The sequence below is a fragment of the Antennarius striatus genome, chromosome 10 (genome assembly GCF_040054535.1).
Source record: "Antennarius striatus isolate MH-2024 chromosome 10, ASM4005453v1, whole genome shotgun sequence".
NCBI classification, from domain to species: Eukaryota; Metazoa; Chordata; class Actinopteri; order Lophiiformes; family Antennariidae; genus Antennarius; species Antennarius striatus.
In genome coordinates, this window is record NC_090785.1 from 19,346,897 (window position 1) to 19,360,004 (window position 13,108).

General features: G+C 42.2%; 2 protein-coding genes across 4 annotated transcripts in view; one reads left to right on the forward strand and one right to left on the reverse strand.

The window, feature by feature from the left end:
• The first annotated feature begins 1,474 nt into the window (after positions 1-1,474).
• hdac3 (histone deacetylase 3) lies at positions 1,475-8,101 on the forward strand. Of its 2 annotated transcripts, XM_068325259.1 has the most exons (15): positions 1,475-1,646; positions 2,406-2,488; positions 2,636-2,778; positions 2,953-3,034; positions 3,305-3,361; positions 3,472-3,527; positions 3,645-3,778; positions 4,476-4,556; positions 4,764-4,837; positions 4,950-5,014; positions 5,893-5,982; positions 6,088-6,146; positions 6,355-6,434; positions 6,757-6,914; positions 6,995-8,101. In XM_068325259.1, exons 1-15 carry the CDS (start codon positions 1,592-1,594, stop codon positions 7,062-7,064), a joined length of 1,287 nt encoding a protein of 428 aa, XP_068181360.1. In that variant the 5' UTR covers positions 1,475-1,591; the 3' UTR covers positions 7,065-8,101. The 2 variants fall into 2 exon arrangements, with proteins under 2 accessions (XP_068181360.1, XP_068181361.1); XM_068325260.1 differs by lacking the exons at positions 6,757-6,914; positions 6,995-8,101 and having other exon boundaries at positions 6,237-6,371.
• A 206-nt stretch (positions 8,102-8,307) lies between these two features.
• Positions 8,308-13,108, reverse strand: part of myot (myotilin) — a 29,362-nt gene continuing 24,561 nt past the window's right edge. For both annotated transcript variants that reach the window (XM_068326500.1, XM_068326501.1), the window contains exons 17-18: positions 12,008-12,141; positions 8,308-9,989 (exon numbers count right to left, since the gene is read on the reverse strand). In XM_068326500.1, the coding sequence (XP_068182601.1) occupies positions 9,847-9,989; positions 12,008-12,141 (277 nt within the window). In that variant the 3' untranslated portion in view covers positions 8,308-9,846. The remainder of the gene's footprint in view (positions 9,990-12,007; positions 12,142-13,108) is intronic.

A 13,108-nucleotide genomic window follows, 5' to 3' on the forward strand; every position in this document is an offset into this window, starting at 1 on the left:
TGTTTGCAGATGACATTGTGAGCTGCAGTGAGAGCAGTGAACAGGTGGAGGAGAAGCTAGAGAGGTGGAGGTTTGTCCTGGAAAGGAGAGGAATGAAGGTTAGCCGCAGTAAGACAGAGTACATGTGTGTGAATGAGAGGGACCCAAGTGGAGGAGTGAGGTTAGAGGGAGAAGAGATCAAGAAGGTGGAGGATTTTAAGTACTTAGGGTCAACAGTCCAGAGCAATGGAGAGTGTGGAAAAGAGGTGAAGAAGCGTGTACAGGCAGGATGGAACGGGTGGAGGAAAGTGTCAGGTGTGATGTGTGATAGAAGAGTTTCAGCTAAAATGAAGGGAAAGGTGTGCAAAACTGTGGTGAGACCAGCGATGTTGTTTGGTCTAGAGACAGTGTCACTGAGGAAAAGACAGGAGACAGAGCTGGAGGTAGCAGAGATGAAGATGCTGAGGTTCTCTCTGGGACTGACCAGGAAGGATAGGATCAGGAATGAGTACATCAGAGGGACAGCACATGTTAGAGGTTTTGGAGATAAAGTCAGAGAGGCCAGACTGAGATGGTTTGGACATGTCCAGAGGAGAGATAGTGAATATATTGGTAGAAGGATGCTGAGCTTTGAACTGCCAGGCAGGAGACCTAGAGGACGACCAAAGAGGAGGTTTATGGATTTAATGAGGGAAGACATGAAGATAGTTGGTGTGAGAGAAGAGGATTCAAAGGACAGAGCTAGATGGAGGAAATTGATTCGCTGTGACCCCTGAAGGGAAAAGCCGAAAGGAAAAGAAGAAGAAGATTTAAGTAAACTTATGAAGTATTAGTTCATCAGAGGAACAGCCAAAGTGAGATGGTCGGAAAGTTAGAGAGAGCAGACTGATGGTTTGGACACGCTCAGAGGAGAGATGGTGAGTATATATCATTACCAGGCAAAGAAGACCAAAGAAAATGTGGATGGATGTAGTGAGGAAAGACATGGGGACATGGTGTTAGAGAGGAGGATGAAGAAAATAGGCTGACATGAAAAAGGATGACATGCTGTGGTGGCGACCCCTATAGGGGATCACCTGTTATAACGCGATGATCTTAAAGGAAAAGAAGAAGAAGTCGGCAAATGAGAGCATTGGTGCAAAACAACTAATTTAACAAATCCAGAAACAGTTATTGTCACACCTTTAATCATCCATTCATTTTCTGTAGCCATTTATTCTTTGTGGGGTAACGGTGGCTGGAGTCTATCCCTGTGACGTCATGGACAGTGAGGGCTAAACCACCTCTGCCATTTTTTCCCCCACACAGCACAACATGGAAAAGCAGGACAGATCTACTGGTGAAGATTTAATGGATGAAGAAGTAGCAAAAAGAAAAAACACAAATCTACATTTTTTTTAACATCACATTTAAATTTTTTTGATATTTTGCAGACCTAACGTGTTTCGTGACAACTCCCCCTACCCTTGACGTCACTACCGTCCCTTTGTGATGACGTATGTTTTGCGTTTTTACTCTGCCCGCTGGATGCTAATAGAAAGAAAATGTGTAATTTAGCGCCACAAGAACAGTTATAGTTTCTAAAAAAAAAATAGAAGCCACTTCGTTCAGAATGACAAACAGAACATCTTACTTTTACGACCCGGACGTAGGGAACTTTCATTATGGTGAGTTTGGTTACCGACCGGAACAGGCCTGCGAAGGGAAGCTGTGCTAACGTGAGCTAGCAGGCGCATGCTAACGACATCAGAAGTTGTTTTATTTGGTTGTTTTTGTTTTTACCGTCCGCATTTAGCGGTCTGTTGTTGTTTTTGTTTTTTGTTTTTATTTTAGCATGAGTCAGTCTCTACGGGACAACCTCTGACCACTTAGCTCACCTCATTAGTTCACGCTGTGCTCCGAGTATACATTTATTGGTTAAATGGTCCTATCTGTTGTTACAGTCGAATGTGTGTGTTTTTAACATCTACTTATGTAATGAGTGGTTATTATAATAACCAATATTTTAAATAAAAGGTTTGGTATACTTACTCATTGATCTTTAGTAAAAACAAAGAAGATCAGCACTCCAGGGGTCGTTATATATGAAGCAACGTAGACACACATGTCTGACCTTATTGTACCTCTTATTGTATGTTTATAATTATTGATATGAATAAGTAAGGACACAAATAATCGTCTTGTACTCATAATCTGAAAATGCTCTACTACTGATCTATTTAGATGTTTTAGATCTTTTCCAGACTGAATATTGTTGTTCTGTCAGCAGTCATTTATTTATGGCAGTCTGTAACTATGTCTGTAATTATGTTTAATAATCTGCTCATAGATCAACTCAGCCCTCATCCTGTAAGTCACGTTGACACAGGTTGAGTTCACTAGTGAATTGTCTGTGTTTCAATGTGTAAACGGGTTCTGTCTGGCAGGCGCTGGTCACCCAATGAAACCTCATCGCTTGTCTCTGACGCACAGTCTGGTGCTGCACTATGGCCTCTACAAGAAGATGATGGTGAGCAGGACAGATGCATGGCGTCACACATTCACACACCGCTGATGCTTTCGAGCTGAAACAACATGTTTCACTCTTTTGATTGAGACACCCTCTGAAATCAGCTGTAGCAATCAAGAGACATTTTATTTATATTTTTCTTTTTAGGTGTTCAAACCATACAAAGCATCGCAGCATGACATGTGTCGATTCCACTCTGAGGACTACATAGACTTCCTACAGAAGGTCAGCCCCAATAACATGCAGGGCTTCACCAAGAGCCTCAACACCTTCAACGTCGGCGATGACTGGTGAGCTACTGTTGGTCAAAGAAAAGCTGATCTCAGGAAATTCTTGTGTGTGTGTGTCCGTGTGCATGAATGAAAAGCTTATGAATCCATAATATGACATTTTTTATCTTACAATTTTTTTTCAGTGTCATTAGTGAAGCACAGCTAAAGTCTGGTGTCTGTGTGTTTCCTCAGTCCTGTGTTTCCAGGTCTTTTTGAGTTTTGCTCCAGATACACTGGAGCTTCTTTGCAAGGAGCTACACAACTCAACCACAAGGTAGCACACATGCACAAACAGTGTAACACCAATCTAAAGAATGCCAGTGTTTCCACAGGGTCAGTTAATGTTGTGACGCTCCCCTCACACATGCAGCATAGACACTGACGTAGTTTTGATTGAAACTGAATGTGTGCAGCACCACACACTCCACATCCCCCATTAGAAGATGTCAACACCTCACTGATGAGCTGAAGTAGCAGCTTCTCTTTGGTTGGACTGCTGAAGCATTGTACTGAATATTAACACGGGTTCAACTCTCGTCTTTAGATCTGTGATATTGCCATCAACTGGGCCGGAGGTTTACACCACGCCAAGAAATTTGAGGTCAGAAAAGAGTCTCACCTGTTAGTCTCATCCATGTCCAAAATCACATTAATGAATCGTTATAAGACTAACGTGTGTGTTATGTGTATGTGTGTGTGTGTATTTTTCAGGCGTCTGGGTTTTGTTACGTCAACGATATCGTCATCAGTATCCTGGAGCTACTGAAGTAAAGACACTCCTGAGCTAATTCTATTTGTATAATGCCTGTGTCTGTGTTTCTACAGCCGTGTGTGTGTGTGTGCGTGTGCGTGTGCGTGTGTGTGTGTGTGTGTGGGTTTTACAGATACCACCCTAGAGTTCTTTACATTGACATAGACATTCACCATGGTGATGGTGTCCAGGAAGCCTTTTACCTCACTGACCGCGTCATGACTGTGTCCTTCCACAAATACGGGAACTACTTTTTTCCAGGAACAGGTGTGCCACTTTAGATATATATATATATACTGTATATCTACATATATGTATATATCTCCGAAGAAATTGTGTTAAGCATCCATCTGTGTTAGGAATGTGCTTTTGTCAGCACTGGAAATTCGTGATTATTATAGAGTCGTTCATCTGCATGTCACTTTGACAAAAATATATTTTATGATTATTCTTTAGGTCATTATTTTGTCGAACAGTTTCAAATTTTTTTAACTAAACAGATATTTACTGGTTTTACAGTGATATATTTACCATGGAAATACAGTGCGCCCTCGTTATTCGCGGTTAATGCATTCTAGCTACCACACACGAATAAAGAATTCTGCATTATGGTGACAAATTATTTATCTCATTATTTACGCTAACATACTGATATTAAACCACCTTCTGGCTGTATTACCTTTTGTTTAAAGCTCTTTTGTGTCTCATGGAAGTGCGTTGTGCTCCGAGATTCATGGAACGTAGCACACTTCTGGATGCCAATAGAATACGCGTACGGTATCACGTGACTACCAAAAATCCGCAATGAGGGGAAGTCACGAGTGTTGATGGGCAAGTGCACGAGGGCGCACTGTAATATAAAACAATGTCTTCCTTAAAATAATGTCACAAGAAGAGACATACCCTCCATTTATGTATTTATCATTTGTCTGAAGTTGGAGGGTTGTGTGTGTGTTCCCTTCAGGTGACATGTATGAGGTGGGAGCTGAGAGCGGTCGCTACTACTGCCTCAACGTTCCTCTCAGAGATGGCATCGACGACCAGAGTGAGTTCACTTCCTGCACAACGTGATCCTATATCTACAGTATATAAAAAACCTGTTATAGAACACACAGTCGCTTTATTACAATCATTGTGGTGTCAGTAATCATCCTGCAGTCGTCATAGTAATCTGCGTGTGTGTGTGTGTGTGTCTGTGTGCGTGTGTGTGTGGTGTGTGTGTGTGTGTGTGTGTGTGTGGTGTGTGTTTCAGGCTACAGACAGCTATTCCAACCAGTCATTAAACAGGTTGTGGACTTTTATCAGCCAACATGCATCGTGCTGCAGGTCGGTGATCCTGCCTCTAGTTCTGTTCAGTTAATTCAGATCAAGTTGTGAACAATGATGCTTCTGTTGTTGTGTGTTTGTGTGATTAAACTTGTGTGTCCATCTCCTTCAGTGTGGAGCAGACTCTCTAGGCTGTGATCGGCTGGGCTGCTTCAACCTCAGCATACGAGGACACGGGTTAGTTTATGATTTCTTTAAAATGGTGAGGCTGGTCGGTGGGAAGCGTCCCCCACTAGAGGTCTCCTAGCCAACGCTGTAGAAACCCCGCTTCTCATTTCTCAGTACTTCTCTGTCCAGTCTGTCCAGCTATGGTTTCAGTTTGGAATGGGACATTCGATGTAGTATCCAAAATGCTCCTCGGGCATCTGACAAAAACGCTCTTTAAGTAACTACATACAGTTCTGTTCATGTAGTCAGCTAACAGAATTATCACTCCTCTGACTTTTCTTTTCAACTTGCCCTTTTGACAGGTGCTTTTTCCTTTAACGTTAACTCCTTTCCCAATCTCACCATTAGTTAGCTTTCTTTCTACAGTTATCCTGCTAACATTCATCTATGGCTTCACAATGCCCGCCCAGTGCTATGTTGGGTGTGTTTGGTTTATAATACCAATACATTTGTTTTCATATGTTTGGTATGAAGTCTGATATTATTGTTTTATTGTGGAATTTCCACAGGTTCCTGCTAGTGTAATATAATAAATTAATCTTTAAAACGATATAACAAAAGATCTTACTGTGAGCGAACTACAGCAGCCTTTAATATGTAGTAGCTTTATTGGCAAAATGTGCAAATAATCATTAACATAAGATCAGTTTGAAAAGCTCAGTGCAACAGAAATTATGTTTGTTCCCCAGATTTTACTGAGTTATGATCTCTAATTATTTAACTCCTGAAATCATCACAGATTTGCTAAATCGGTCTTCTTCAGATTGTACATCTAATGTCAAGCTTGGTTATGGTGTCAGGTAGAGTTAGGTTTGAATTTAACAAAACCTGTTGTGTTGATGATGATCCTGATGATGAGGTTTGTTTAACATGCATTTGTGTTTCAGGGATTGTGTGGAGTTTGTGAAAAGTTTTAAGATTCCTCTGTTGGTCCTTGGAGGAGGGGGGTACACAGTCAGGAACGTGGCTCGCTGCTGGTAGGTGCTGAATACACACACGCACAGACACACGCACACGCGCGCGCACACACACACACACACACACACACACAGTGTGATGATATCTGCTGTGTTCTGCTGCAGGACCTTTGAGACGTCTCTGTTATTGGATGAATCCATCAGCGATGAGCTGCCTTACAGCGGTGAGTCTCCTGTCTGTGTTGGGTTGTTGTTTGACTCCAGAAAAGACTTTTAAGTTAGTTTTTCAAATTGAGGTTTTTTGTCTCCCTCAGCCATCAGAGCAAAGATTTACTTTTTATTTTCCTTTGGAGTAAATGAGAAATGAAGCCATGAAGGTGAAGCAGAAAAACAAAGTCTCTCCTTCCCTCCTGTTGTTTCTGACCTCTGCAGAGTATTTTGAGTACTTTGCTCCAGACTTCACGCTACACCCTGATGTCAGTACCAGGATAGAAAACCAGAACTCCAGACAGGTGAAAACCCAATACCTCCAAAACATTGTGAACAGATCTCAGTGACTTTGAATGAGGAGAATCATTTATGGGGTCACAATTAGTAACGGAAACATGTCGCTGAGATGATGCAGATTGTGAATGATGGGTTTCATTAATCATAAGAAGTTGCGTGTAAATGAAAAGTAGTTCCTGATCTACTTATGGAAACAGATTTTAAGTTCATGATTACAGCTGTTTCCAGAGTAAATAGATGTTGACATAACTTTCTATGTAATAGATTATGTCACCATGGTGACAAACGGTTGTGTAAACTCTTGACATTCTCGTGTTTTTGGTGAAGTACCTGGAGCAGATCCGTCAGACGGTGTTTGAGAACTTGAAGATGCTTAACCACGCTCCCAGCGTCCAGATCCACGACGTTCCCTCCGACATGCTGAGCTACGAACGCAATGATGAGCCCGACCCTGACGAGAGGGGGGCCGAGGAAAACTACACCAGGTCAGACAGTGTGGATTCTGGGTGGTACATGGTGTGACTCTTCAAATGTAGCTGGTTCTAACTGGGTGTGTCTCCCACAGGCCGGAGGCGGCCAACGAGTTCTACGATGGCGACCACGACAACGACAAAGAGAGTGATGTAGAAATATGATAACTACAAAAACCCGGAGTGGAATTTTCAGTTTTACCTTGTCTTCTCTGGAGGTGTAACAGGAAGTGGTGAAAACTTCGAACTGAGACTTTGAACTGTCTGAGAAGAACCGACCAGAATCTAAGTCACTGAACACATCTTCACAGTTTTTATTTCTTTTATTTCATTCATGTTGGATTATGAAACAGGCTGAGCCGAGGATCCGTGTCGGGTCATAATGCTGGACTCTGAAACAAAGACCGGTGCCCGGTGTCTCTCTGCTCATGTAAAGAAGCCAGTCGCATCTCCAGATCCTGATAAGAGCATTTTATTACATCGTCTTTCTTTTTTTAATGAAATGTATTTTTGTTTGGAAAAAGGAAAATTTAAGCATCAAAATGTACAAAACGTATAAAAGTAGATTGAATTTGCAGGTATCAGTTTGTTTAGATTAGGATTGAGTTAACACCCACGTTTAAAGGGTCGAGTAGTGTTTTCAGGATCCCGTGAGATTAAAGAGCTGTTATTGAGAAGCACCTAGAAGGCTCAAATTTAAGAGTAAAAATGAAGACACTTCCTCCAGCAGACAGTAAATAGTTTCTATTTTACATAAGTGTGTTTCTGGAAGAAGGTCTGATGTTTTTAACTATTCTGGGCAGAATCACACTAACACAACTTCTTTGAATTCAATACCTGTCGGTTCATTCTGAGCATCAGGTATCGCCTTCATGCCTTACAGCTCTGAAATGTCGCTGCTGGTGTGAAACACCTCTTTGTCTTCCAGAAATGAGAATCACTGGAAAGTTCAGCTTCGTTTCTGCTCGTCACTGTCTGATGATGCTCCTCTAAACAAACTGTTGACGTCGTCTGTTGTCTGGTCTGTAGTGTAACTTTGTGTACGTGTCGACTGTCGAGGCTGGTTGATTACTGGTTAAATACGCTGAAGGCATTAGAAGAATGTCTGTAACGCCACCCCGTCTGCACCTCCAGTCCTCTTTCAGGTTTTATGTCATTTTTGATATTGTCTACTTGTTTTTATTAAAATTGACTGAATTGTCTGTGTTTGTGCTCATTTGTCTATAGAGCAGATATTCAGCAGGCGTCCACCAGAGGGCAAAAAAGATACTGTGAATACTACTGTGGAGATGAGCGGTCAGGGGTAGTTCAGGAGGTGGTGTGTTGAGCAGGTCTGGATCATTCATCTCCCACCACACTATTAAAACTAGGTTTGCACACACAGCACGAGTCAAATGTAAGATGGCAGAAACTTTATTCCCCATTCATCCAGTGATATAGAGGTTTTACACAACAAACAGTATTAACGGAGAGCACACACCAATACAGTACCTGCAGGTTCAAATCTCAACAGAAAAGAGCTAACAGCCAACAACTATACCAGCGCCTCAAGCAAATCCATCTTAACCCAGTTGGAGCAAATCGTCACAACAAACAGCTACAACCAGAACCATCAGTTCTGAGTTTAAAAGATGCAGCCCAAACAAATAACCAGGAAGTGAAGCTGTCAGTTTGAGTTGGATCACGTAACGCAAGTCATGAGGGTTGCAGGAAGGCTGCCATACAGCCATGCAGGGTGGTACGTAGCATGTACACCCAGTCAGAGCTACGCCAGGATTTAATGAAGTTAGTTCATGTCCGGTTCTAACAAGCTGGAAAAACTCCCTCTTAGGTGAATCTTTGAAGTAAGGCTCACAAATGGAGCTACCAGACGAGCTGACAGCCTCGCTCCAAATAAACGGACAAATGATTTGGCGTGACAATTGTAAACAGGTCTTATCTGCACTGCAGATATTTAATATAAATCAGGTCAATGTTGTTCAGAGTGCAGATGGTTCATTTAAGCATCACCATGACGACCTGTTTGTCCAACGGTTATACAACTCCTGCTGCATCTCTCTGTCGGCACAAGAGGAAGCTTAAAGTCCAGCACTGATAACTAATAACTTTATTCCAAATAACTTCATCCACATACACAGAATAACAGAAAACTTAAAAACATACGAGGCTGAATTTATAGCAGAGAATCTGATCAGTCCTTGTGACATTAAACAGGGTGGGGGACAACATCCTGTCTTCTATTGCGCTTCATTTAACTTTATTGACACACATCAGAGGAAGCAGCAGCTGTTATTCACCTCAGAGGTTTTAACGTAAAATCAACCTCATCCAGCGATGAGCTTCAAGGCCAGGAGGGATCAAGGTGCAGTGAGAAATGTTGAAAATGTTGGATTGTGGGTAACTGAAGCTACTTCACATCCTAAACTTCGTAAGAGATGATGCATAGAAACAGAAATGTGAGAGTGCAACACAAGCTGTCAAAAATGGTGCTGTCTGAGATCATCTTGGTGTAGAATGGATTCTGACTGCAGCTCGCTGTATCCCGGTCTATTAATACAGCCGATACAACACGCACACACATACATACAAACATGAACACACACACACACACACACCAGGGTTCTGGGAGCATGTGTCCAACCTGAGCTCTACAGCCACAGAGACAAGGAAGACACCTCGCTGGAGTGAGGTGGGATTATGTCGACTCAGAAGGTACTTGACTGGAAATATTTCTCTTCTTAACTGTCTTAACATTCAATGGGAGAGTTTCCTTTGAAGATGTTCACAGACGGTACGTTAGAAAGCAGAACTGGCTCGTGGCTCTGCTGCGGTGCTGCTATCAGTACCCTGAAGGTTAAACTGCATCTGGGCTGACGGTGGATTTGAGCTCCAGTCCGGTCTGACAGCTCTGATGTGTGATCGTGATCGGAGTATGCCTGACGCCGTGCTACAGCTCCTCGCTCTCGTATAGCGGGGCGGTGTGCTGGGCGGGGCTCTCCGTGGTCAGGGCGGGCAAGTGGCTCAGAGACGACAGCAGCTTCAGCGTCTTTGAGCCAGGGGGCGCGGTCTTCATGGGCGGGGTCGTACGCGCTGTGAGGGGTAGAGAGAGGGCTGCGATCAGACAAACTTTCATTCAATACAGTTTTGATTACCGTGTTGTTTTTATCATTTCAAACATCAATGGGGTGACTGACTGGATTTATTAGACACTAATTTCATTCAGTTGCACCAAAGCTGTCATTTCAGAAACTTCACACGTCTCACCTCAACATGTGGTCAGTGCCAGTAGAGCTGGACTGATGATAGACGCAAATAATGAGACAGTAAATCATCAACACAACTAATTACAAATAACTGTCTCATCTAGAAAAAAAGGATGGATAGATCGGCAAATAATAGTAATCATATTACAGTAGTACCTTGATATACAAGCTGCTCGACATACTGTATGAGTTTTTTGAGATACGAGCAGTCATTCTGTCCATATCAGAATAGCTGGGATACGAGGGATGCTAGTTGGCAGGTGGATACAACATGAGCTGAGACCGCATCTCATTCTTGTTTGTAGAGAAGGAGATCTGGTCTCATTCTGTTACTTGAGTGTTCTTGGGACTTTTGCGTTTCTTTTCATATTTTACCATTGTTTATGTAACTTGTATATAATTAATTATACACAGGTAAAGTCTGTATATCTATTGATTGATAAAAATGTTTGTTTTGAGGGTTTCGGTCTTTTTTAAAAGGCTGGAATGGATTACAATGATTTTAGTTATTTTAATTGGGGAACATTTGTTTGACTTACGAGCTCGGTCATGGAACAAATTCAACTTATATCTCAAGGTACTGCTGTAGATAGATAGAAAAAAGTCCATTTGTGTGGATGTGGACAGACCATAATAACCTCCATTATAGCAGAATTGTGTCTGACAGACATGAAAACCATATTTTAACAACAACAAGCAAACAAACCAGTAGTGGAATCTGAATCTTGGGGTCTTGTGTGAGATTTCATTGGATTGTGTGTCTGAGATGTGGACAGATTAGTGGGCATGTAAGTGTGACAGGTACATGTGTGTGATCTGTAACACAGGCTGGACACGTGTTTATTTCTATGAATAATAGAAGGACGGCTCCAGCAGCATGAACTCCTGTTTGGGGCTGAGGTGTCGGGATGAACATTCCTCTCATGCCATGAGTCTGAGAATAACTCGTCTGTCCCGCTGCAGCGCAGGACGTGAGGATCGGGCTGCAGGTTCCACCCGACCCCTCAGACCCCACACGCTGCAGGTGTGGATCACGTTAGAGCGTACGGCTGTCACCGCAGATCACTTCAAACGCTAACTCAATTTCTGGGCACTGCAGTTCATCAACACTCAAAAACTGATCAAACAGGGAAGAAAATGAAATGAAGGCACTCCTTTGTTATTTGAAGACTCCTCTGGGGTTTCCTGTAAACCGAAGGCAAACACATCTAGTGTAGGTACACCTGATTCAAAAAGAAGTGTGTCTGTGGAGAAACACGTAGCAGAGGAACATCTGACAACTACAGTCTATGAATGGGTCCAGAACTTGATCCATGACAGCGAATTGAGTACTAATGCTGTGTGTGTTGTTTATTGTGAAAGGAAATAAAACACCCCATTTAAGGAGACAACAGATGAATAACGAGGAAAAGGACAGCTATGTGTTAGGGTTAAGGACTGAAAGAAGTCTGCGCCCCGGCTCAGATGACCCAGTCCAAACTCACTTTCAGTTTGGGTGTCACTGGAGGTCGGGGGCTTTTATGTCCAGTCCCTGTCCGCAGAGCAGATGGTGTTACGTGATCGAGCAGAAACCTGATATCGGAGTTCTATTTTATCTGGTGAGCTTCCTGTCATTGGTGGATGGTGTCCATACTCATCTCCATCGCTCAGGAAGCGTTCATCAGGTTTCCAATCGATCACATGACGGCATTTGTTTGCTTGATTCCACAGAAGCTGCGTGTAGCTCTGTTCATCTGCCGTCTGGTTTCACAGCTGGGATGCTATGGTAACCTTGGACGATCTCGTCCAGCAGATGGACCCCATCAACCACAATTACATGGAAACATGAGCAGGCGGTGAACTTACTGCCTACATCCAGCCTGGTGTTGCAGGTTGACATGCCGGCAACGTTGATGGCGGAGAGGGTGTACCAGCCGGCGTCAGACTTCTGCACACGCTCTATCAACAGGCACTGGCGGCCGGAGCCATCTTGATACAGACTGAGGAGAAACACACACACATCAGCACGAAGGCGTGGCGCTCAAAGGATGCTGATGGAGGCTGAGCAATTATGCACAAGTCAGTCTAAGATAAAAGTTCCACCATTACCCTTGACACAGTTTTGCATCACTGACTCCTATTATAACTTCACTTTTTGATCTTGCCCCAATTCTTTTTTCAACCATCCATCATGTGACTAAATGGCTCAGGGTTCTATCATAGGTCCATTTTCTGTTCCATGTCTGACTAATGCTATGCATGATTACAACTACATAATATGGTCTGAGTGTGCTGGTATGGATGTGTGTATTGAGATAATTATTTGTGCGTGTTTGTTCATGACATTTTGCTCTCCTTTTTTCACAAAAGGTGAAAGTTGGCATATTTTTACGTAAAATAATACTAAATCAAAAAATAATAAAGCATCAAAATCAGTATTTGTGTTAATTCTTGACACATTCAAAGATGTAATAAACATTCTAGTTTGCACTTAGTACCTACAGAATATTCTGTATTTTCTGTTTTAAGAATTTAAAACATACATAATAATAATAATAATAATAGACCTTTATTGTCCCACAGTGGGGAAATTTGTGCGATCGTGGCAGCGGGGGGGGGGGGGGGGCAAACATAAATAGTTAAATAATATACATACGTATTAACATCTGCAACATATGAAATTTACATATTCACATATTGGAAACATTAACATATATCATATTATCTGAATGTACATTATATTCACACATCAAAAAATATACACTACAGGCTGATGTTTACATTGTTCATCCAGAATTAGAACGTTTTGTTCTTTGAGTTTGGAGAGTTCTTAGAGTTCCCTGAGTTTTTTTAGTTCTTTGAGTGGTCTGCTGGGAGGACTGCTGGTTGTACAGTCTGACAGCCGTGGGTTAATAATGTCAATTTGGCATGAAAGGATTAAAATGATATAATAATACTTGAAAATTT

Coding starts and splice junctions, on each gene's coding strand:
- hdac3 (XM_068325259.1), top strand. CDS start 1,592: ATGACAAACAGAACATCTTACTTTTACGACCCGGACGTAGGGAACTTT. Junction 2,779..2,952: donor TTCAACGTCGGCGATGACTG/GTGAGCTACTGT, acceptor GTGTTTCCTCAG/TCCTGTGTTTCCAGGTCTTT. Junction 3,362..3,471: donor ACCACGCCAAGAAATTTGAG/GTCAGAAAAGAG, acceptor TGTATTTTTCAG/GCGTCTGGGTTTTGTTACGT.